The 22,208-nt window shown below is 42.0% G+C and overlaps 1 protein-coding gene across 1 annotated transcript; it reads left to right on the top strand.

Moving 5' to 3' along the window:
• Window positions 1-2,358: 2,358 nt before the first annotated feature.
• Window positions 2,359-19,102, top strand: capza1a (capping actin protein of muscle Z-line subunit alpha 1a). Its single transcript, XM_034166018.1, has 10 exons — window positions 2,359-2,481; window positions 4,851-4,914; window positions 5,009-5,060; window positions 5,146-5,209; window positions 6,086-6,292; window positions 6,386-6,465; window positions 6,557-6,635; window positions 6,711-6,782; window positions 17,632-17,694; window positions 17,799-19,102. The coding sequence occupies exons 1-10, from the start codon at window positions 2,446-2,448 to the stop codon at window positions 17,937-17,939; spliced, it is 858 nt and encodes a 285-aa protein (XP_034021909.1). The 5' UTR covers window positions 2,359-2,445; the 3' UTR covers window positions 17,940-19,102.
• Window positions 19,103-22,208: the final 3,106 nt, after the last annotated feature.

Genomic DNA, 22,208 nt, shown 5'->3' with positions numbered 1-22,208 from the left:
AAGTCCCCAGGTGGCCACCGTCTCAGCGTGTCGGATCTGGTACTGCTGGCAGAAAGCAAAGACAGTCAAGTGTGGGTGTGTGAACACCCAGCAACAATCCTGGTGGGAATTCCACCTCCACCTCTCACTCAATACTTGCAGCGCGTCCTCAGAGGAAAAAGAGTGCAGTATTGCACAGCCTCCACAAAAGGACCGGTACTCCTGCAAACACTCACAATAAACAGATTTTCAGTATTACCACAAAGGCTGAGGATAATACCTCTAGATGAAGATGATATCTCGGCAGTGTGGTGGAGGTGTCTTCCTGCTTTTATTCCAGATGTGGGTTGGTTGATTAGTGACAGCTGTCACGGATGATGGGTGACAGCTGTCATCACGGCTTGTTCCTGAGGCGGCAGCGCCCTCTCGTGCCTGAAGCCCGCACTTCAGGCAGGGCGCCCTCTGGTGGTGGGCCATCCAACTAATTCTGCTCTTTTTCTCTCTGTCCGAGGCACTGATGACATTGTGTGGGATTGCGGGATTGATGACTGCAGACTGCAGGGTGCTGGACTGACCATGAGGTGCCATGTTTGAAGCTAATGCAGCATACTGCAGTCTGCATTTGGTATTGACTCTGCCATGGGAAAAGACCCATTGATGGCATGAGGAATACTGGATGAACCATGACTGTGGAATGAATGCCTACATGGACTTCTCATCAAATGCTGCATCTTTTGTTATGCTCTGTTTTGTAAAACTCTGCAAAAACCTTGTAACTGCTTAAATGGCCTAAGCAGTGAATCACCCCTCTGAGTCTGGTCTGGTTGACATTTCTTCCTCAGTGTCATCAGATGGAGTTTTTCCTTCCCACTGTTGCCTGTGTGCTTGCTCTAGGGGTTGGTAAGGTTAGACCTTACATGTGAGAAGCACCTTGAGGCAGATTTTTGTGATTTAGTGCTATATAAACAAAATAAATTGAAAATGGAATTGAAACATAATGTGCTTCACCTACAAGTACAATTTATTTATAAATTACTGTTGCTCATCACAACCCACTATCGGTGAGGGACTATATAAATGCTTATTATTATTGCTGCCTTTACAGACAAATGTTTGAATGTTTTGCATGTGATTTACTAAGCCTTTTGCTAATCCCATGGTTCTGGTGGCCACTACAGTCACTGCTTCTTGTTATTAATAGCATGTAATACGATGTCACACATATTCCAGGCAGCCAGGGTCACAGGCATGCACTCACACGAACCCTACTGCTTGTGTGGTGGTGACCAGGAGCCTCTGTCGTCTGCTGCCTTTTGGGTTTAATGTTTTATTTACCAAGCAACAGTGGCCTCTAGTGGCCACTGGGACCCTGCAATTAGCAGCAAGGCTTCACAAGAAACCTGATAGAACTGTATGAGTATTTTAATTTACATGTAAAAAAATGCCAATATGACCCAAAATAAGCGATCCACTGGTACTCAGTTGTATTGCCTGGAATTTCTAAATTTTGCAGATGAATATGCAGTAGTTTGCGCAGAGTTCCTGACAGAAATTTTGCAGATTATACTGAATGACTGACTCCATTAACCCTGTACATGTTGTGGTGCCATGTGCAAACTGGGACAAACTTGGATTTTTTTTTTTTTGCACTCCCCAATCTGACAGCTATGTTTTAGCTGCCACAGTTTATATTTTGAGCAGTGGCGGCACCAAGGGGGGGGGGTTCTGGGGGGGTCTTAAGTCCCCCCAATAATGAGCCAAGCCCCCCCAATAATTCTGCCAATAATGTGAATAGCGACTGACATATTTGTGGATCTCAACTGCAGTTTTGCGTTGAGAATGTCTCAATATTGTGTAACTGAGCAAAGTGATGAATGCAATCATTTTAAGTGATGTGTGTGTGCATTGATACCACATTTTAGAGGAGCACGGGTGACTAAAACATATACCTTGGTATTTATAAAGCAATTTTCTATATATTGTTCATTTCAACGACATCTTGTGGAGCTCCTCCAACTTTTACCCCAGCTCCCCCTCAGCCCCCCAACAAAAATTTCCTGGTGCCGCCACTGATTTTGGGTTAAGATTAATGCAAGGGACCAACACTTTGCATGAATCAGGATGTCTTGTGCAGTAGCAGTATCCTGATATAGTCCAGGTCCAATTCTGGAATATTTCGGATTTGCATACTGCCATGCTAGTCACAAGGAATACTGGCACTTCCAGTTTTCCATACAGTTATGCATGCAAGCCTTTCTGATTTGAATTTTTGGGAGGTGAAAAGTAAATACTACAAAAATACGAACATTAATTCTTTGTAACCTTTTTGAGACTAAACGTCACTCAACAAACATTTACTTAAAGGTTGTTTCTTTTTCCTTTTTTTTTTTTTAGGTTTGAGGTGTAGCTGTGCAGAGCGGAATCGCTCATACCTGGCAACACCGAGGGTCGATTCAATGAGCCAAGATGGCAGATTTCGAAGAGCTCACTGATGAAGAGAAGGTAGGTTTTTACTTTTACAGTTTGTACTGGTTTGCCCTGTGCTCAGTTGGACGTAGCCGTAAAAAAAAAAAAAAAACGCTGGAACTCTTACTGAGCTCCTACCGTACAGTATGAAATACACAGCAGACCGTGTTAAGCTAATGCTGCTCGGTAAAGCTAACTAGCAGATCTTCTGTAATGCTGCACAAGCATTTAAGTTAGCCGACAAAATGTCAGTCACGACCTTTTTTTTTTTGGTATAACGTTAGTATGTCACTTCTTTTGGGAGTGTTGCATCACTGTTAATTCGAAATAAAGCGCAAAGCTAATGCTAATTCGAAGGAAGTGGAGCTACTTCCTGCATTGATACACTGACAGCAGTAAAACACCAACCAACACCCAGTTTAGTTTAGCTTCAATTTACTCCCTAAACTGGCAGTGAAAACCTCAGATGTTAAAGTTAGTCACCCTTGCACTCGAGCTTGAAGTGAATTTTATATTTGAACTCTATGGCATTATACTATTTAAGGACTTTTTTTTTTTAGGGAGGCTTGTACTGACTTGCTCCCTGCATCTTGCAGCTACATGTTAGAAGCCTATGCATTCCTAAAAGGAGTTTACCCCCCAGAATACTTCAAGATGGGTGCTAAGGGCCAAGAAAAAAAAAAAAAAGACAAGAAAAATCTAGCAACCCAGTTTTAAGACACTTGTATGAAGGTTGATGTTTGTAGAGATCACAGTGGCCCTTAGATTAGTTTTCTCATTCTAATGCTGTTCCGTCCTGACAGATTGGGAGCCTCTATGGAGAGCTGCAACCTGGCATGTTTTTCTGAAAGTTCCTTGTTGCAAAAAGGCATGCATCATGACATCAAAGTCTGCATTGAGCAACAAGGAAAAGTGATGCTGAAAACCTGTGTATGCAAACATTTTTTTTTTACATGCAGAATTGATAAAGAATTTGACAGATAAGTAGAATTGGTAATATCAATGAGATATTGATAGCTGAAATCTTCTTAATTTCCATCACTAAAACTGACTGAATAATCTGTAAAATCACAACACAGTTACACTTGTAGCAGTTACATGCACAGTTGTGACTAAATATTTTCATTAGTTTGTTTCAAAAAGATGTGTGTGGGCACCCATAGATGTGGTGGTATTTAGAGCCTGTCAAAAACAGCTCATATCTTAAACCAAACAGTTGTAGTTTAATAATGATTTATCTTCTTTGAAGTAGAACGCTTAAAAATCAGTTTAAAATTGGATTGTCTGTGCTCTCGTCCAATTAAAATCGATCTTAAGACTCATCATCGTTACCTTAGAGGTGTTTAAAATCATGCTGCATTCGCATGTTGGCTGTACACTGTAAACCAACTGCAGTTTTGAAAAGTCCCAACACTTCTGGTTGTCATAGTGGCACTAAAAGTGTTCTAGTTTTGTCTTTGTCGCAGCAACACACACACAAAAACAACAAACAGTTGTTGATTTACTTGTAATGATGGGGAAAGATGGACAGCAAGAGATTTTAGCTTTTATTTTGCATTTCTGTAGGGCTTTTATGCTTGATAGAGATGCTCAACAGACTTTACAATGATGCCTCACATTCACAAAAATGCATGATAACATGCTGCTGTGTAAGGCACTCGACTGCCCTCCTCTCCCCGAAGTAACCTGTCATCCATCTCATTCATACTGAAAAATGACAGCGTCTTATGTCATCATCAACTGTCTATGACTGTTATATGACTATTCTGTTATGCAACTGGTTTTTCTACCACCAGTATGTGAATGCAGCCTTTGCCTGGTTTAAACCTTTTTGAAATGCTTTGAAGGCAGTTTTATACCAGCTGTATGGATCAAAACAGGAGATGACTAAAACAGGAAAGAAGCAAGTTCTTCCGGTTTGAGAAACTGTAATGTGCTTAGAGTTTGATAATTTTTGCTTTAGAAATGATGAGATTGTTGGTTTTGGAGACTAAAATTAGGTTTTAACTGTGCACCTCCTGCCCTTATAACGATCATCTCTTGGTTTGGCCCATCTAGTAAATTCTTCACTCTGTGGCTTTAATAATGTTTGCTTACATGTGCATGTTTGCTGCTAAGAAAAGCCCTGCAGCAACATAAGAAGTGCCTTCTAAGGAGCTGTAAAAATAGACTCAACAACTAGCCTGCAGCCAAGAAAGAGCAGGCTGGTCTCTGCTGCACTCTAGTGGGTATCACCAGGTGGTTCACCTCTCTAAAATGAAGCAGGAAACTTACTGGTTAAACAAATAAAACTACTTTGCTCATCTGGAGTTCCTTCTAATAAGATGAAGAAAATGGAACCATCACTTTTCATAATGTGGCACCTCCTTATAAAGTTTGACAAGAATTTATTTTATTTCTTAAAGGTCTGTATTGCAGCCAGTTTTGTGATCCATGCCCCTCCAGGAGAGTTCAACGAAGTCTTCAATGGTGAGTCTGCTTTGCGATTGAGACTTTTCAAAGATGTACTTGCCTACACTTACTGGAAACACATCGTTAAATGTCACTGCGCTCTTGGTTTCAGATGTGCGAATACTGCTCAACAATGATGATCTTCTCAGAGAGGGCGCTGCTCAGTGAGTTACATTCCCTCTTAAAATGTAGCCAAATACCTTAGAGTGTTCAGTTTATGCAAATGTTGTGCTTTCTCCTTTGATGCAGTGCCTTTGCCCAGTATAACATGGATCAGTTCACCCTTGCCAAAATGGATGGATCTGAAGATCAGGTAAGCTCCCCAACAACCCATCCATTGCTCAGCCAGTGGGTGAGACAGCAGTAGTGAGTCAGTTATGACATTTCACTTGTGAACAAGATAAGTTGAGTTGTACTGGCCGATTATTACCAGACTTGGTGCATGCATTGTGCATAGTGACCCAAGAAGCCCATTGGTTTTGGGGCCAAAGTTGAAGGTCATTGAAGTGTACTTTATTTTGAAAAAAATCTTGAGTGAGATTTCGTCAATTGTAGTGGCGCAGTTGTCACCAGACTTCGTATATGTGTTGGGTATGTTGATACCTTGAAGCCAGTTCATGTTGGGGTCAAAAAGTCAAGATCACTGGAGCATACGTTGTCAAAATACTGTGAATGCAATAACGTCTTTCATAATTGCCCAATTGCCACTAATTTTGGTATGTGTGTTGGGCATGGTGACCCCAAGAAGCCTGTTGATTTTGGGGTCAAAGGCCACAGTCACTGAATTATACTTTGTATAAAGCAGAGGTCTCAAACCGGTTCCAGAAAGAGCCGGGAGGGTGCAGGTTTTCTCAGCAACCACCCACTCCAGCAGGTGATTTCACTGATTAACATCACTTTGAGCAGGTGAAATCAGTGAAATCACCTGCTGGAGTGGGTGGTTGCACAGAAACCCTGCACCCTCTCGGCCCTTTCTGGAACCGGTTTGAGACCTCTGGTATAAAGCTTTTGCAAAAAGTGCCAGTTGTAAATGGTAATCTTATTAACATTTGCTCAGGGTGCCATGGGTTGGTGCAGACTATACACTTTTTTTTTTTTTTAAAGATTTATTTAGTGTTTAAACATTTCTTTGTTGCTGCACTGTATGACTGATGTATGCTGGTAAAAGCAGCCTTTGTCTGCCCTGTAGGTCCTGATAACAGAGCATGGAGACCTGGGCAACGGGCGATTCTTTGACCCTCACAGAAAGGTTTCCTTCAAGTTTGACCATTTGAGGAAGGAAGCCAGCGACCCGCAGCCCCATGAAGGAGAGGCTGCCCTCCGGTCATGGAGAGATGCCTGTGATGCTGCCTTGAGGGAGTACGTTAAGGAGCACTACCCCACTGGAGTCTGCACTGTAAGATCACTGTTCCCATCTGCATAGAAGCTGCCATATCAAGAAGTACACAATCAATCTAATAAATGGACTATCCTGTTCTGTCTGTCTCAGGTATATGGAAAAACAATCGATGGCCAGCAGACCATTATCGCATGTATTGAGGGTCATCAGTTTCAGCCTAAAAACTTCTGGTAAATTTAGAGAGGATATTGATCTAACTGTGATTTTACAGAGATAATTATGTTGGCCCAACATAGAGGTAATGATGTTTTCTGTTGTCAGGAATGGTCGCTGTCGCTCTGAGTGGAGGTTTAGCGTTTCTCAGCCAACGGCTCAAGTGGTTGGAGTCTTGAAAATACAGGTCCGGGTGCAGAATGAGTTTAACTGCAAAATATACTTTTGTGCTATTTCCTTAGTATTTGTTTCCCTTTATCAGGTACATTATTATGAGGATGGAAATGTGCAGCTCGTCAGCCATAAAGACATACAGGAAGCTTTGACTGTATCTGTAAGTATTTTATCAGTTTGGGGAGGTGATGGTCTAGTGGTTAAGGTGTTGGGCTTGAGTCCAGAAGATCATGGGTTCAAATCCCCGCCTGACTGGAGAATCACTAAGGGCCCTTGGGCAAGGCCTTTAATCCCCTATTACTCCCGGTGTGTAGTGAGTGCCTTGTATGGCAGCACCCTGACATTGGGATGAATGTGAGGCATAATTGTAAAGCGCTTTGAGCATCTGATGCAGATGGAAAAGTGCTATATAAATGCAGTCCATTTACCATCAGTTTAGGTTTTTTTTTATAGTTAAAAAAAATCATGTTCACATCTCACTGGGCTGTCTATTGTCTACAAGCTGTAAGAACCTCAACCATGGAATGTGTGTTTTCTTGAATGAGGAGAACTCCATTCACAAATGTCACTGCAGTTACAGAGAAACCGAACATCAATAATAAGCAATACGTAATAACTGAAAATTGAAGAGGGACCTATCACAGATTAACAACTCTACATGTCACCTTATGAGATGAACAAGGGTAAGAGAAGATACGTGTCCATTTTCTAAAGATGCTGCACGAGTGAGCTTATAATATTTGACAGTAAAAAGAAAAGAGAGAGTAGGATAAATCAGAATCAGAATTGCCTTTATTGTCATTGTAATTTGCATTACGAGATTTGAGTGCAACTCCAAAAAGGTGCTTTCTGTGGTGCGAGTAATTTGTAGCCAAATAAAAGATAGTGAAATTTATCAGTAAATTATTCATAGTATATGTACAACTAATATAAACATAAGATAAAATAAAATGTGGACCAAGTAAAATGTAAAACGAGAACATATATATATATATATATATATATATATATATATACACAACTGTGGAATCATATTGCATGGGAAGATTGCACATGGTTTACAGATATTGCACAAGAAACTTGAAGGTTGGATTAGAGTGATTTGTTATTGTTCAGTGCAGTGATCGCTCTGGGGAGAAAGCTGTCCCTGAGTCTTTGTCCTAGTTTTGATTGACCTGTACCGTCGGCCGGAGGGTAGTAGGTCAAACAGGTGGTTGCTGGGGTGGGATGTGTCTTTGCAGATGCTGGCAGCTCTGCTGAGGTAGCGAGAGCTGGCAATGTCTTCCAGGCTGGGCAGAGAGCAGCCAGTGATCCCCTGGGCCGTTTTGATCACCCTCTGCAGCACTCTCCTGTTTGCTGCTGAGCATCCCCCGTACCACGCTGTGATGCAGTACATCAGGATGCTCTCGATGGTGGCTCTGTAGAACAACACCAGCAGCTTCTCCTCCAGATTGTTTCTCCTGAGTACCCTCAGGAAGTGGAGTCGCTGCTGGGCTTTCTTCACCACCACTGTGATGTTGGCAGTCCAGGAGAGGCTGTCAGAGAGCTGCACTCCCAGGAACCTGATTGAGCTGACCCTTTCTACACAGTCCCCTTGGATGTAGAGCGGGGCTGGGTCAGCCCTGTTCTTCCTGAAGTCCAGGATTATTTCTTTTGTTTTTGTGGTGTTCAGCGGCAGGTTGTTAGCTGAACACCACGCTGTCAGTCGATTTGCCTCGTCTCTGTAGTTGGCCCCCCCAAGATGAGCCCAATCACGGTGGTATCATCCGCAAACTTTATGATGGTGTTTGTGGGATGGGTCGGAGAGCAGTCGTGCGTGTAAAGGGTGAACAGGAGGGGGCTCAGTACACAACCTTGAGGGGAACCGGTGCTGAGTGTGATGGTGGAGGAAAGGTGTGGGCCAAGTTTCATGGACTGTGGGCGGTTTGTGAGGAAGTCCTTGATCCACTGACAGATGGGGGTGGAGATGCCCAGATGTGTCAGTTTCTGGACTAGAATCTCCGGGATGATGTGGTTGAAGGCTGAGCTGAAGTCCAGGAAGAGCATCCTCACATAGCTCCCCTGGTGCTCCAGGTGGCTCAGCGCGGTGTGGAGAGCTGTGGTGATGGTGTCCTCTGTGGAGCGGTTTGCCCTGTAGGCAAAATGGAGGGGGTCCAGAGTGGGAGGCAGACAGGCTCTGATGTGCTGAGAGACCAGTCTTTCAAAGCACTTCATGACCACAGGCGTAAGTGCAACAGGCCTGTAGTCATTTATGGTCTCCACTGCTGGCTTCTTTGGAACTGGCATGATGGTGGAGGATTTGAGGCAGAGTGGAATGATGGCCTGTGACAGGGACAGGTTAAAGATGCAGGTGAAAACTCCAGCCAGTTGGTCAGCGCATGCTTTGAGTACCTTTCCAGGTACACCATCGGTGCCAGCCGCCTTCCTGGGGTTCACTGCCTTCAGCACACGTCTCACTTCGTGTTCCTGCAGTGTTAGCGTGCTAGTACTGGAGGGTGGTGGGTGTGGAGTTGCTGCTGGTTTTCCTGGGTTGCTGCTTCTGTAGTTGGTTATATGATTTATTCCCTGCCACATCCTTCTGGGGTCATTTGCAGTGAAGTGGTCCTCTATCTTTTTCTTGTAGGCAGCCTTGGCCTCCCTGATGCCTCTTTTCAGATCGGACCTGACCACGCTGTACACTGCCCTGTCCCCTGATTTAAAGGCGGTGTTGCTGCTTTTTAATAGGGACTGGACTGCACTGTTCATTCAGGGCTTCTGGTTTGGAAAAACCCTGACCCTTTTGTTGACGGTGGCAGTGTCAACACAGTTCTTAATTTAGGAGAGTACGGTGTCAGTGTACTCCTGCAGGTTGTGGCTGGAAAATAGATCCCATACAGTTCGTGAGAAGCAGTCCTGTAGCTGGGAGAGTGCTCCCTCAGGCCAGGTTTGGATTGTCTTCCGTTGTGGCTTTGTTCGCCTCAGCAGGGGGGTGTAGGTGGGGGTGAGAGACAGGCAGAGATGGTCAGATCCAGCAAGATGGGGGAGGGGAGTGACTTTGTACACGTGTATTATGTTTGAGTAGACATGGTCCAAAGTATTTTCCCCTCTGGTGGCACATTTCATGTACTGGACGAACTTAGGGAGCACAGTCTTTAAACATGCTTGGTTGAAGTCACCAGCAACAACACAAATGCCATCCGGGTGGGCCAGCTGCTGTTTATTTACACAGGCAAGCAAGAGGCTAAGGGCCATGCTAACGTTAGCATCGGGTGGGATGTAAACAGCAAACACGACTACTGTGAACTCCCTTGGGAGATAAAAAGGTCTGCACGAGACTGCCAGCACCTCTAAATCAGGAGAACAGTGAGAGTCAGTGATTCTGCTGCTACAGCACCACTCGTGGTTCACATAAACACAGAGCCCTCCACCTCTCAACTTACCCGAATCACTGGTTCTGTCCTGCTGGTATAGCGTGCGGCATGCTAGCTCGACTGCAGTGTCGGGGATCAGCAGGTGAAGCCACGTCTCCGTGATGAAAATAATGCTGCAGTTCCGCACAAAGCTATTTCTGGCCATCTAACTCCAATTTGTCCATTTTGTGTGTGATGGATCTGGCGTTTGAGAGGAAGAGGCTCGGTAATGCTAGCCTGTGAGGTTGTTTACGTAGCCTAGCATCGGAGCCGGACCGACATCCTCGCTTCTGCTTCCTGTCTCTACGCCGCCTTCCCCGCCTGCTGGGCAGGCTGGTAATCCACAGAGAGCCCGGTGTTCTCGCTATGTCCTCCGGGATGTTGTGGTACTGGTGGAATTCGCTCGGAACTGACACAGTTTGTACCTCAGACCGAGGTCAATAAGGTTCTGGTGGCTGAAGCTGTGGGTTGCCTTACAAAACTCGAAGAGTATATGCGCAAAAAGTAAGAACAACAAGCACCAAATTGGAGAGCTAAAAGCCACTGCACCCGTGCGCGCCGCCATCTTGCGCTCAAATGGATTAAAGAAAGGTGCTGGTACTAAGGTTTGGGAAACTACACATTTTAGTAAAAATGAAGAAAATAAATTAGGAGCATGGAGTAAAAATATTTTCACATCCTTTTCCACAGGGGAGTTCTGTGCTTCATTAACAGGTTTTTAGATGTTTTGAGGTTAGTGCTTTTACTCAGGATAAAAATTAATCTTATTGGTGTAGTACTGATTTAGAACACAAACACTGTCACAAGCTAATTGGTTATGGGCTAATACTGTGGGGCAATCTGAAGATGTGGTAAACTGCAAATTGTTGCCACTGAACTTGTGAAAATGTCATTAAAAGTGTCTGTTAGCGTGGAGGGCATCCTTACGGAGGTAAATGTGTGAATGTTTATATCACTCAAACTTTTTGAGACAACAAATTGGTATACAGTTAGCTTTTTACCTTAGCATCCTAGCTGCTGGCCGACTCTGCTGTTGATTGCCGATGAGGGGCTCATTCTGTAAGACACAAATGGAACAGTACAACACAGATAATTTGTTCAGAGCTGAGAACTTGTCCACAATCAGGAGCAATATAAGGACTATGAATATTGCTCCAACACGTAGTCATTTTGGAGACAAAAAAAAAATCCAAGACCTGGCACAGCTGATATAAAGACCATATTTGGGCGTTGCCATGTTGACAGTGCTGATTCACGATGAGCTCATAAAGGGGTAAAGCATGGGTGGCTCAGTGTCTGCTGAAAGAAGTCTGAACACGCCCACTCTTAAAGTCCACATCTACCAGGCTAAGCTCGGTTTGGGTGTTTATTAAATTAAATTTATGGGGACTGTGCGGCAGTTCTAATGATTCTCCTTGATGTGGATGGTAAAAGTTATGAACCGCATTAACCGGGTTTAACTGATCTGGCTATTGATGGCTGCTAAAAGTGCTATCACTGTTAGTGTACAACATTAAATACCACAAGCATTTTACTTAGTGCAAATATTTCAGTAGGAACATTTTTAGTGATAAATGGCCTGCATTTATGTAGCGCTTTTCCATCTGCATCAGAAGCTCAAAGCGCTTTAGAATTGTGCCTTGCAGTCACACACTGATGTCGGGGTGCTGCCATGCAAGGCGCTCACTACTCACCGGGAACAATTTGGGGATTAAGGACATTGCACAGGGGCCCTTAGTGATTTTCTGGTCTGGCTGGGTTTTGAATCATTTTATGATTTCACCACACATCAAGCCATATTAATCCAAGTGTTTGTAATAAAATACTCCAAAGCGCCACAGGCGGTCTCCACAACAGCTGGCAGCCACATCAGGTGGAATCTGAGTTATGTTGGGACCCTACAGCAGGTGGAGACACTGGGCTTAGCTGCTGTTACTCGGAGAGACCACACCCGCAATTATACATAACTTTATGGTTTAAAACATCTTAAACTAAGAAGTTGGAGAAAAAAAATCACACCCTGTACACTTGTCATGGAGGTGGAAACTATCTATAGACACCAAAACTTTTTTTGTTTTGTTTTTTTACCAGGCTGTAAACATGTTTATTTTTACTCTAAAGTTAGACTTTTTAACATCGTCTCCTATGGGAATATGCTCAGTTTTGGAGCAACCCTCAAGCAGCCAGTCAAGGAACTGCAACTTCTTCTTCCAGCAGGGCTTCATCTGAGGCCATTGAAACCTAACACTTGGTATCAACTGGCCCTTCAAGAAAAGGACATGTCATGTCTGACTCCTCTTTCAGCACAGGCTTCAGCTAAAGAAGATTAGACTTGGGTTTTGATCATTTTAGCTTAGAACCAATTTTCCTGCATCCCCTGTCTGGTTTTACTGCAGTCACTTAAGTTCTTTTATTGTACATCCATCTGTTACAGTTTTAACAATCAATAAATAAAAGTATCAAGTGACTGCATATAAAATCAAAAGTACACTAGATGCTTCAGAGAAGGAAGCTGGTTGGGTCAAGCATAGAAGAGGCACAGTGATGGCAGTGTAGATAAAAGTATTGACATGTGCAGTGGTGATGGCAAAAGAGAATAACAAAGAAGCCTAGATGGATGCTCTAAAGCTTGTATTGATCTGCAAAATGATGGATTGGTATGACTGACATAATGAAGTTGCTCAGAAGTCATATGATTAAGTCAAAAACATCATTTCAGACATTTGTACAATTACGATTGTGGTGTGCAGGATGTGCATGTGTCCTCTGCTGGCTTTCATTGTTGCTTGCATTTTCCTTTCTGTAGATACAGTAGTGTTCAGAATAATAGTAGTGCTATGTGACTAAAAAGATTAATCCACGTTTTGAGTATATTTCTTATTGTTACATGGGAAACAAGGTACCAGTAGATTCTCACAAATCCAACAAGACCAAGCATTCATGATATGCACATTCTTAAGGCTATGAAATTGGGCTATTAGTAAAAAAAAAGTAGAAAAGGGGGTGTTCACAATAATAGTAGTGGTATTCAGTCAGTGAGTTGGTCAGTTTTGTGCAACAAACAGGTGTGAATCAGGTGTCCCCTATTGAAGGATGAAGCCAGCACCTGTTGAACATGCTTTTCTCTTTGAAAGCCTGAGGAAAATGGGACGTTCAAGACATTGTTCAGAAGAACAGCGTAGTTTGATTATAAAGTTGATTGGAGAGGGGAAAACTTATACGCAGGTGCAAAAAATTATAAGCTGTTCATCTACAGTGATCTCCAATGCTTTACAATGGACAAAAAAAAAAACAGACGCATGGAAGAAAACTGAAAACACTCATCAAAATGGATAGAAGAATAACCAGAATGGCAAAGGCTCACCCATTGATCAGCTCCAGGATGATTGACAGTCTGGCGTTACCTGTAAGTGCTGTGACAGTTAGAAGACGCCTGTGTGTCGCTAATTTATTTGCAAGAATCCCCTGCAAAGTCCCTCTGTTAAATAAAAGACGTGCAGAAAAGGTTACAATTTGAAAGAACAACACATCAACTGGCCTGAGAAATGTCCTCAAAATCATTGTTGATCAATGATCTAATTATTGATCATCACTTAGATATGATTGGGCTATGTGAAACCTGCCTTAAACCTACAGCTGTCCTCCCCTTAAATGAGGCCTGCCCACCAGCATATACATTTAGTCACGTCCCTCGTGATGCGAAGCAAGGCGGGGGTGTTGCTCTTATTTATAAATCTAGGTTTAGCTTATTAGCTGTTGGGGGTTACAAATATCACTCGTTTGAGCATCTGATTCTCCGCTCTGCTCAGGATATTACACATTGCCAAGGTCAGAAGAATAAAAATCAGTCGTATTACTTTGTCACTGTATATAGGCCTCCTGGCCCATATTCTGATTTCTTAGATGAATTTGGTGCGTTCATCTCTAACTTGTCAACTAGTGTAGATAACATTCTGATCATTGGTGACTTTAACATTCATATAAATAAGTCTTCTGATCCCCTCTGCAAATCATTTATGGAAATTGTGGATGCATTAGGATTTCGGCAATGCATTCGGGATTCGACACACATTAGTGGAAATACCCTGGGTTTGGTTCTCGCACGTGGTATTGCTGTCACAAATATTGACATCATGCCTCTTACATCAGTGGTGTCTGATCACTCACTTATTAAATTTACAGTTTCGCTGCCATGTTTAGTGGAACAATAGCCTGATATATCATTACGGCGATGCATCAACTCCTCAACTAAGACTGAACTCGAAGCTAGACTGCCTGATGTCTTAGCTTCACATTTGACAAATAGCCAGTCAGTAGACAGACTTGTGGATAGTTTAAACTTAGTGCTCAAAACTATACTCGACATGATTGCACCACCTGTGTTAAAACCGTGCTCCCCCAAATCACAGTCACCTTGGTTCAGTGATTATCTGCGTGACCTCAAGCATAAAGCAAGAGGTCTAGAACACTTAATGGTGTCGTTCAAAATTAGAAGTATTTCACCTTGCGTGGCGTGATGCTATCTTAGACTATAAATAAGCATGCATTATTGGCTACAAAGCGGACTTACTACTCTGATTTGATCAACAAAAACAAGCATAACTCAGTTCTTGTTCGACACGGTGGCAACACTTATGCATGGACAACCACCTGTAGTTCGCTCTCCTTTTACAGCACACCATTTCCTGGATTACTTTGGGAAGAAAATAGAAGACATCAGGTTAAACATATCCCGGCATGCCTTAATCCAGCCACTACATCCTGCTATTGTTGTGGGCGCCACTACTGAGGTATTACTTAGATTTACAGAATTTGATAGTATCTCACTAGGCATGCTGACAAAACTCGTAATGTCAACAAAAAGCACAACCTGTTTATTTGATCCTATACCAACAAAACTGTTTAAGGATCTGTGGCCCACTCTTGGGCCGACTGCGCTGGAAATTATTAATCTTTCTTTAACTTCTGGATCTGTTCCTAAATGTTTCAAATCTACAGTGATTAAACCATTGCTTAAGAAACCTAATCTTGACCCTAATGTATTGACAAACTATCGGCCGATATCAAATCTATCATTTTTCTCTAAAATTCTGGAAAAAGTGGTCTCACGGCAGCTCATAGACTATCTTACTGAGAATGTCTTTGAGCCACTGCAGTCTGATTTTAGAAAATATCATTCCACAGAGATGACGGCTCTCACTAAAGTGGTGAATGATCTGCTTACAATAGATTCGGACACCACTACGATTCTGTTGCTGTTAGATCTCCTTGCTGCATTTGATACAGTGGATCATCATATTCTACTTGATAGGCTGGAAAATCATTTGGGGATTACTGGGAGTGTCTTTGCATGGCTGATGTCATACTTGACCAGTCGTTCTCACTGTGTTCTGTACAGTAACACTACCTCTAACCTTAGTGACATGAAATTTGGGGTTCCACAGGGGTCTGTCTTAGGCCCCCTGCTTTTCTCCCTTTATATAGCACCCCTTGGGCACATATTGTGGCGTTTGGGGATTACCTTTCACTGCTATGCAGATGATACTCAGTTATACATGCCGATAACTGCTGGTAATCTCGTTCACATAAAATCCTTAGAAGATTGCCTTGCAGTAGTGAGAAGTTGGATGTCTAGAAACTTCCTACTTTTAAACTCTGATAAGACTGAAATGATGGTTCTTGGTCTAGTGAGACATTGGCATCAATTTGACCAGTTAACGCTCAGCCTCGGCTCGTGTGTCATACATCACACTGACAAAGTGAGGAACCTTGGGGTAATTTTTGATCCTTCGTTGTCCTTTGGCCTCCACATTAGAAATATTACGAGGACTGCTTTCTTCCACCTGCGAAATATAGCGATGATTTGTCCCATCCTGTCTATGGCTGATGCTGAGACCCTGATCCATGCATTTATCTCTTCTAGATTGGACTACTGCAATGTTCTATTTTCTGGTTTACCGCAATCTAGCATTAGGGGTCTCCAATTGGTTCAAAATGCTGCAGCCAGACTTTTGACACGAAGCAGAAAGTTCAACCACATTACACCCATTTTGGCATCCCTTCACTGGCTTCCTGTCCCAGTGAGATCAGATTTTAAGGTTCTGCTACTAACCTATAAAATTATTCATGGACTGGCACCTCCCTACCTAGCTGACCTAATTAAACCTTACGTACCGGCCCCGGCTTTACGTTCTCAGGGTGCAAGACTACTTTGTGTCCCTAGGGTGAGTAAGAAGTCTGAAGGGTCACAGAGCTTTCTCTTATTGTGCCCCTGTTCTGTGGAATAATCTCCCTGCGTCAATAAAACAGTCAGATTCTGTGGAGACTTTCAAGTCCAGACTTAAGACGCACTTATTTACCCCTTTCATATGGCTTTTATTAGTAATTGGAGCAGGCCGCGGCCTCAACTTTACCTAAATTCTGGGTCTTTTAGTGAAGTTTAGGGCTAGTGGCCGGCGATCACCTTAGTATTTCTGTTTTTCTTGTTGTTTAATGCTGGGAAATTATACAGTATTTTTTGTCTTTCTGATGCCTGATTCTGTTTTTTTCTCTCTGTTTAAGGTGCCGCTCCATCCAGAGATGGGAGGTGTATTCGTGTTGGCGATCCTCCTGTCCTGTGCGCCAATAGCATTTCTTGTATATTCGTCCATGAATTGTTCTGTAATTTGTTTGTAGCATGGCCCAAGCAGAGGGTCACCCCTTTTGAGTCTGGTCTGCTTGAGGTTTCTTCCTCAGAGGGAGTTTTTCCCTTACCACTGTTGCTCTGGGGGTTGGTAAGGTTAGACCTTACCTGTGTGAAGCGCTTTGAGGCAACTCTGTTGTGATTTGGCGCTGTATAAATGAAAATAAATTGAAATTGAAAATTTTGTGGACTGATGAGAGTAAAATTGTTCTTTTTGGGTCCAAGGGCCGCAGACAGTTTGTGAGATGACCCCCAAACTCTGAATTCAAGCCACAGTTAACAGTGAAGACGGTGAAGCATGGTGGTGCAAGCATCATGATATGGGCATGTTTCTCCTACTATGGTGTTGGGTCTATATATTGCATACCAGGTATCATGGATCAGTTTGGATATGTCAAAATACTTGAAGAGGTCATGTTGTCTTATGCTGAAGAGGACATGCCCTTGAAATGGGTGTTTCACAAGACAATGACCCCAAGTACACTAGTAAACTAGAATACTGTGGTTATACACCTAAATACTAGTTTAGTGATTCACAGGATTGCTAAAAAAAAGCAGTTTGAATATAATAGTTTTGAGTGTGTAGCAACAACAGCAGATGCTACTATTATTGTGAACACCCCCTTTTCTATTCTTTTTTTTTTTTTTTTTTTACTAATAGCCTAATTTCATAGCTTTAAGAGTGTGCATATCATGAATGCTTGATCTTGTTGGATTTGTGAGAATCTACTGGTACCTTGTTTCCCATGTAACAATAAGAAATATACTCAAAACCTGGATTAATCTTTTTAGTCACATAGCACTACTATTATTCTGAACACTACTGTATGGGGGATTGGAGAACAATTCTTAGATTTAAATTATGTGATGTGTTTACAATGCTTAAGTTTAAAATATTTGTCTGATCTACAAGTCTTGTGTCAATGATGTTTTGGCAGAATGAGAGTAACACTGCAAAGGAGTTTGTGAAAATTATTGAAGATGCAGAGAATGAGTATCAGGTATGTGGGAGGTCATCACAAAGTTGCCTTCATGTAACTGAAGCTGACAATGTTTAATGATTGCCTTCACAGTGAGTCTAACCGGTACATATTTCCCCCCCCAGACGGCCATCAGCGAGAACTACCAGACGATGTCAGACACCACGTTCAAAGCCTTACGCAGACAGCTCCCAGTTACCCGCACTAAGATCGACTGGAACAAGATCCTCAGTTACAAGATTGGCAAAGAAATGCAAAGCGCTTAGATGACAGTTCTGTCGGAGTTTTAGTGCAAACTGGAAAATTAGAAAAGGACACATACTGTAACTAAGTTGATACTTGCAGAAAGGAGTCTGATGCAACATGCGTCTTTTTGAAAGAAAGCTGTTTGTTCAGGGTTTTGCTAAGGAATGGTGGCTTCTGCTGAGCATCAAGAGGCAGTTCCTTTATTTTAAAGAACAGAGTAAATGTTGCTCACCTGCAAAATAACAAAAAACTTATCTTATTAAAATGCCTTTGTTGACATGGAAAATTTGGACCATTCCCCTAACGTTCACATTTGCGGACACATTTTAGGTTTACGGTTTCTCATTTGGCAGTGCTTAAAATAGAAACAGCCTCTGAAATACAGTTTTTACACCACAGTTTATTTTAAACTCAAAATGACATAAAACTTTGCAACTCTGAGCTTCCAATGCCTTAGTGGTTATTTTGCTTACTGGGAAAAATATGCAATTTAATGTTATCTGACTGAAGAGATTTGGCAGAACTGAATCCATCCATCCCCCTCCCCTTCCTGTTCTGTTGCAACATCCTACCTGTGTATTTATACATCTGTGGGTGCAGGGTGGGCAGGCCAAAAGGTGCATTTGCATTTTCCCATTCACAGGTAACATTTTGTTGTCTTTCTTGGATTTGGGGTTGTACTATATTTAGTTCTTTATGTTAATGGGATTAATTTTGATGATCTATCAAACACAAACCAACCTTGGGGCTGTATAATGATTGGTATCTCCTATCAACTGTTTGCCTTTAGCTTTTGCTATATTTTATACATATTGAATAAAAAAAAATAGATTTTACTCATAAAATTAAAATATTGCACCAAGTGCAGTTTTTAATTCATCTTCATAAGTTTTTGTTTTGCATCATGTACGGAGGATGAAAAGAGCATGAGGGCCAATGTGTTGTTTTTGTTGGCTGGCTGTACAGATTTGTTTTGCAAAAGTGTAAAGCTTTGCAGTGACATCAAATTATAGACTTCAGCTGTATTATGCAGGTCAACTTTTGAGGGAAATGCACAGGACATATATATATATATATATATATAAATACACACCACTGGACAATGTGCATTTGTATATTACATCAGTAATGGTTATACAGTTTGTGTGTAACAATGTCCATAAAACCTGTCAAGGAAGGATATTCTGCTGTTACTCTGTTGCCGTTGCCTTTTCTTTTTTACATGAGGGAAGATTGTCTTCAACCAAATTGTAGACTTGTAGAAGAGACCATTTATGATTGTGTTCCAGTAACATGGTTCAATGTGGTTCATATTTAGTCAGCGCTGTCCAAAAATGAACTAATATACAACCCTTCCACCATTATTCAGCTACATTGGCTACAAACTGAGTTTAAGCAGTTAGGACCTTGACTTTGACTTTTCAAGGTCATGTGGTCATACGACAGTGATATTACTTAGTGTTTACTAGTGACTATTGGTGTATCTTTAACAATTTCTGTTAATTTTCGTTTATATAGCGCCAAATCACAAGGTTGCCTCAAGGTGCTTCACACAAGTAAAGTCTAACCTTACCAACCCCCAGAGCAACAGTGGTAAGGAAAAATTCCCTCTGAGGAAGAAACTTCAAGCAGACCAGACCCAAAGGGGTGACCCTCTGCTTGGGCCATGCTACAGACATAAATTACAGAACAATTCACAAAACGAACATACAGGAAATGTTGCTGGTGGATAGGATGGTTTCCGAAACAGATACCACACCCATCTCTGGATGGAGCCACACCTCAGAGAGGGGGAAAAAAAAAAAAGAATTATGCATTAGAAAGGCAACAAAGTCAGTGTAATTTGTCAGCATTAAGCAACAAGAAAAAACAAATACTAAGGTGATTGCCGGCCACTAGCCCTAAGCTTCACTGAAGACCCAGAATTTAGATAAAATTGAGGTTGCGGCAAGCTTCGTTTCCTAATAAAATGAATTAAAAGAGTACAAAGCATAGTAACATACTATGCCAGTATGCTAGGCATACGAAAGGGAAAATAAGTGCGTCTTAAGTCTGACTTGAAAGTCTCCACAGAATCTGACTGTTTTATTGATAGAGGGAGATCATTCCACAAAACGGGTATGATAAGAGAAAGCTCTATGACCCGCAAACTTTTTATTCACCCTTGGGACACAAAGTAATCCTGCACCTTGAGAATGCAAAGCCTGGGCTGGCACGTAGAGTTTACTTAGGTCAGCTAGGTAGGGAGGTGCCAGTCCTTGAATAATTTTATAGACTAGTAGCAGAACCTTAAAATCTGTTCTCACTGGGACAGGAAGCCAGTGAAGAGATGCCAAAATGGGTGTAATGTGTTCAAACTTTCTGTTACGTGTCAAAAGTCTTGCAGCAGCATTTTGAACCAATTGGAGACCCCTAATGCTGGACTGTGGTAAACCAGAAAATAGAGCATTCCAGTGGTCCAATCTAGAAGAGATAAACGCATGAATCAGGGTCTCAGCATCAGCCATAGACAGGATGGGATGAATCTTCGCTATATTTCATAGGTGGAAGAAAGCAATCCTCATAATATTTCTAATGTGGAGGTCAAAGAGCAACGTAGGATCAAAAATTACCCCAAGGTTCCTCACTTTGTCAGTGTGATGTATGACACACAAGCCTAAGGTAAGTGTTAACTAGTCAAATTGATGCTGATGTGTCACTGGACCAAGAACATAATTTCAGTCTTGTCAGAGTTTAAAAGTAGGAAGTTGCTAGACATCCAGCTTCTCACTGATGCAAGGCAATCGTCTAAGGATTTTATGTGGATAAGATTACCAGCAGTTATCGGCATGTATAACTGAGTACCATCAGCATAGCATAGCTCCAATTTATTTTATTTATTTTTTTGGGATAGCCCTCATCTTCCTATTCATGTTCAATAAGAACCATTTTTTTCAATTTATTTTCATTTATATAGCTTCAAATCACAACAAAGTTGCCTCAAGGCGCTTGACACAAGTAAGGTCTAACCTTACCAACCCCTAGAGCAAACACCCAGGCAACAGTGGTAAGGAAAAACTACCTTTGATGATTTGAGGAAGAAACCTCAAGCAGATCAGACTCAAAGTGGTGACCCTCTTGGGCCGTGCTACCGACACAGTAGACAACACAGGTGCTGGCTAAATAGACTATGGGTCTAGCCAGCTAGCACCATTAAGCCACTCACTACAAGTGATGAGATTATGACCTTGACTTTGACCTTCAAGGTCAAATACAACTTCCTGGTCATTACTATCAACTAGAATTTAGGAGTTATGTACTTTTTAAAATTTCCCCATCTATTTGCATTGGACCAAAATTTTGACTTTGAACTTTGACCTCTAAATTTGAAACATAAGTGGGATTGCCTGGGTGGAAGGACACCTGAGCAAAATTTGGTTGAAATCCAACCACTGGTTCCATTTTTTAAAATGTCTGACAGACAAAGGCAGGTGAAAACGATAAAATCACTGATTTGGAGAGCAGGTAGCTCAGTGGATAACGAGCTACCTGGCAGTGTGTAGACCTGCATTCGAAACCCACACATTTTACCCATCTGTGCTTAGACAAGGTGCTTAATCTGTAATGTCCTTGTCCACCCATGTGTAAATGGGTAACGGCCTTGGCTAGGGAAGTAGCCTGTGTTGGACTGGTGCCCTGACCAGGGGCAGTCGTAGACCAGCTTCCTCTTCATGCCACAGAATGTGCAGATAAGCGCAGGCCTCAGGACCTGTACGGGGCTTACTTCTGATTTGTGGCCGTGGATTTAATAACACTTTTAATGCAGTTAAATGTTGGCGCCATCTTACTGGACACAAGCCTTCTCAATGGTGAGGAATCCTTTAAAAAAGATTGATAATTTTCTAGTTGGTTTATGGAAGTGATCCAGTTTGAAAACCCGGTCACTAATTATGGATTATTGAGACATGTATATAATGGTACAATGTGCTTCTTTAAGCAGTTTTTATTAATTTATTTAATAAATTTGAAAGTACACGTGCGGTAATGCAGCCTAGGGATCATCGTCAACAGCATGTGTTAGGATTCCTGTGGATTTTTTTTTAAATCGTTATTTAATAAGGGCACTGCCACATAACATTTTTGAATGAACGCCATTTAAAGATGAAAAAAATGTATATAAAATATAAACTAATTATTTTCCACTAAGTATTTTTCGTTTGTGGCGTCTTTTCATAGCTGCCGGTTCGTACAGTTTCCACACGCTCTCTAAACGAAAGCAGTGCGCGAGCGCAGCCCAAATATCAGATCTA

This window comes from Thalassophryne amazonica, chromosome 3 (genome assembly GCF_902500255.1).
Source record: "Thalassophryne amazonica chromosome 3, fThaAma1.1, whole genome shotgun sequence".
NCBI classification, from domain to species: domain Eukaryota; kingdom Metazoa; phylum Chordata; class Actinopteri; order Batrachoidiformes; family Batrachoididae; genus Thalassophryne; species Thalassophryne amazonica.
The sequence above is the reverse complement of the archived record's forward strand: the minus strand, read 5'-3'. Positions and strand labels throughout refer to the sequence as shown.

Bases quoted from the DNA above. Each gene is read 5' to 3' on its own strand.
- capza1a (XM_034166018.1), top strand. From the start codon at position 2,446: ATGGCAGATTTCGAAGAGCTCACTGATGAAGAGAAG. The intron at 5,061-5,145 runs GTGAGTTACATT...CCTTTGATGCAG, and splicing joins CTCAGAGAGGGCGCTGCTCA to TGCCTTTGCCCAGTATAACA. The intron at 5,210-6,085 runs GTAAGCTCCCCA...TCTGCCCTGTAG, and splicing joins TGGATGGATCTGAAGATCAG to GTCCTGATAACAGAGCATGG.